At 45.5% G+C, this 3,228-nt stretch overlaps 1 protein-coding gene across 1 annotated transcript in view; it reads right to left on the bottom strand.

Annotated features, from left to right (window-relative positions):
• ADAMTS15 (ADAM metallopeptidase with thrombospondin type 1 motif, 15) overlaps positions 1-2,152 on the bottom strand; it is a 27,312-nt gene extending 25,160 nt beyond the window's left edge. Inside the window, exon 1 of the mRNA XM_014537046.1 lies at positions 2,129-2,152. Coding sequence (XP_014392532.1) covers positions 2,129-2,152 — 24 coding nt within the window. The remainder of the gene's footprint in view (positions 1-2,128) is intronic.
• Between the last annotated feature and the right edge of the window lie 1,076 nt (positions 2,153-3,228).

Consider the following 3,228-nt stretch of genomic DNA (forward strand, 5'->3'; position numbering starts at 1 on the left):
CTTCCTGCCAAGGAGGGACTGAGGGACTGGTGTACAGTAGAAAACCCAGAGGGTACTTCTCCCAGGAGTTTATTTCATTTGATCCTCCACTAAGTACCACGCAGGGCACTGGCATGAAAGACAGACCATCAAGCCATGAGCTCCCGACCAGTTTGGGGGTGGGCGGTCCTAGAAGCTGTTTCAAGTGCTGGTCCTTGAGATCCTGTGTCTCTCAGTAACATCAACTTCTTTCTTCTGGCAACTTCTTTCTTCTAGATATCTCTCCCGATACCTAGAACATCGTCACAGAACCAAAAGGCTCTGAGTTGAGTTTAGAAGAGGAGAAGACAGGATTCTGATGCCTAACAAGGAGGTGTGTGGAAGAATTTTGAAATTTTCTTAGAGAAGTGGCTGCTCAAGTAAACAATTCCACTGCTGAAAGGAAGAGAGCGCTGGGACTGGTCCATCAGTGAAGAGCACTTTCTACCCATTATCTTCTCCCCATAAAGGACCCACTCTTCCAAGATTTCCCTGGGGCCTCAGAACAGGAAGCTGCCCAGATGCCCATCGGTCTCCAGGGGCCCCTCTTCCACTGAGATTCACGGGGCTGAAATTCATTATGTGAATGAGTAAGACGCGGTGATTATGCTCTGTAAATGAAAGGGAGAGTGTGCCTACGGGAGGATTGTGTGTGAGAGAGAGGGAGTTCAAGTCTACAAAGGCCTTGTGTGTTTGGGTGTTTAAAGAGGGACTATAATTACAGAGACACTCAGACAACCAAGGGCAGTCATAAGCCACTTGTATAGGGCAAGCAATTGTTTTCCTATACCCAGCCGTTATAATGGTGGGTTACAAGGTTTCCAAAGACATTTGACTTTCACTGTGATCAGCGGGGTTTGGCGAGGGCTGCAGCATGTCAGTCAAGGTTCCTCTTCCCTAATCACAGCCGACTGTCTCAACCCTGAGCACAGAAACCCCATGAGTGGACTTTCTCAAAGGTACTGGCGTGCATTAAGCACTTCCTCGGTGCTCAGCACTGCACCAAGAGTTTTATACACATTCTCTTATTTAACACTTGTCTTTTTCCCTCTTGGGAAGCTGCACTTCTATTCAATCGCTTTGCCGGGGCTTCCGAACCAGGAATTGAGGATCTAGGCATCTGCTGAAGTCCAGTATGGAGAGCACTAGAGTAGAAGTCAGGAGAACTCAGCGTCGGTACGCCATTCGCATCACTGATCTGGTTCTCTGGCTTGATTTTCTCACCTGTCCAAAGAAAAGGGATCATCCAAGGTCAGAGGCTGTCAGTCACAAGACTGCATTAGAATTCTGGTCTACATAAAATCTAAGCTCACTTCCAGATCCAACACTACAGGACTGTTGGAGGCTGCGGAAGGCAATATAGCATGAGGATTAAGAGCCCAGGCTTGGAGGACCCCGATGTGCGTCCTGACTCCATCGATTTCAGTTGTGCAATTTCAGATAAGTTACTCTACTCCCCAAAGCCTCAGCTTCTTCATTATTAAAGTTAGGATAATAATACTACTCCTCTCTATAGTTATTATGAGCACTAAATAAGTTAATACTTAAGCAGTGCTCAGAAGGGCTTAATACATTTTGTTGTTGTTGTTAATCCTCGCCCGAGGATACCTTTCCATTGATTTTTAGAGAGAGTGGAAAGAAGGGGGAGAGAGAGAGAGAGAGAGAGAAACATCAATGTGAGAGAGACACATTGACTGGGCCTGCAACCGAGGTACATGCCCTTGATCAGAATCAACCCCGGGACCCTTTAGTCCACCGGCCGACACTCTATCCACTGAGCCAAACTGGCTAGGGCAGAAGTGCTTAAAAAAATTTTTTTTATGTCAAGAAAAACGATTTTAAATATAATAATGTTACATGCAATAAACCTTAATATTTCAAGAAAAACTATTTTAAATATGATAATGTTGCATGCAATAAACACCAATTATTATTCAAAAAAAATCATACATATAATATTACATGTAATAAACATTAATATTTCAAGAATGAAAGGATTTTACGTATGATAATATTCTTAATACATTTTTAAAAGTTTCACAAATGTTATCTAACAGTGCTGTTAATATTTTCATTTTTTATTCTTATTTTTATTACCACCAAGCCTTACTCGGCCCCCCAAGATGGCCGCCATCACCGCCCTCCCACGTTCTCTGGTATTCCTAATGGAAGGGAGGAAAGCTAATGGGAATGGCCTCTCCCCGCTTTGCTCATGGACTTCCCATGATACATTGGCAGCCCTTCGTCCATATTTGGACTCTATAATCGCCATCCTCCTGTTTCTCCCTGTCCTCCATGATCTTTGAAAAATAAAAAGCAACTCCTTCCCCAAAGGAGAGATTGAGGGCCTAGCTCATGCCGTGAAATCTAAACTCCTCCGCTGGGCCTTTTATGCCCTTTGACAACTAGGCTGACCACTCCCTGTCCTTCAGGTCTCAGCCAAGTGCCACCTCCTCAGCGAGCCTTCCTAGGCCACCCAACTGAAGAAGCCCAAACCATGATCGGGATTCCATGTTGTATTTCCTCCGTAGCATTTACTTCTATGTACACCTGTTTTGTTCACTTGAATCTTTACTGTTTTGTTGCCTGTCTTCCCCTCCTGCCCCAGCTAGAATGAGAGTGGGGCTTTATCTGTCTCATTCACTGTTACATCCCCCGGGGCCTGGCACAGAGCTTGGCAAGTAGGAGCTCTTCATTCATACTGATTGACTACCTGGGCTCAGTTCTACTCTTGGCTTGGCCACTCACAGGCTGTGAAACTTTGGGCAAGACATTTCATCTCTACAATGGGGATTGACTCTACCAGGGGTGGGCAAACTTTTTGACTCGAGGGCCACAATGGGTTCTTAAACTGGACCGGAGGGCCAGAACAAAAGCATGGATGGAGTGTTTGTGTGAACTAATATAAATTCAAAGTAAACATCATTACATAAAAGGGTACGGTCTTTTTTTTTTTTAGTTTTATTCATTTCAAACGGGCCGGATCCGGCCCGCGGGCCGTAGTTTGCCCACGGCTGCTCTATCCCCTAGGAGAGTTTGGAATGCCTCACGCACTGCTCCCCATTATCATTAACTTCCTACACCTCTGTGACAGAAACCTTAGCCCAGGACCCTTGTCACCTCGCCCAGGACTCTCATCTCACCGTGGAGGCAGCTGAGGACCAGAAAGATAAAGTTACTTGTCTAAAGCGACGCAGCCAGCTGCTTTGC

The sequence above is a fragment of the Myotis brandtii genome, unplaced genomic scaffold (assembly GCF_000412655.1).
Source record: "Myotis brandtii unplaced genomic scaffold, ASM41265v1 scaffold170, whole genome shotgun sequence".
Taxonomy (NCBI): Eukaryota; Metazoa; Chordata; class Mammalia; order Chiroptera; family Vespertilionidae; genus Myotis; species Myotis brandtii.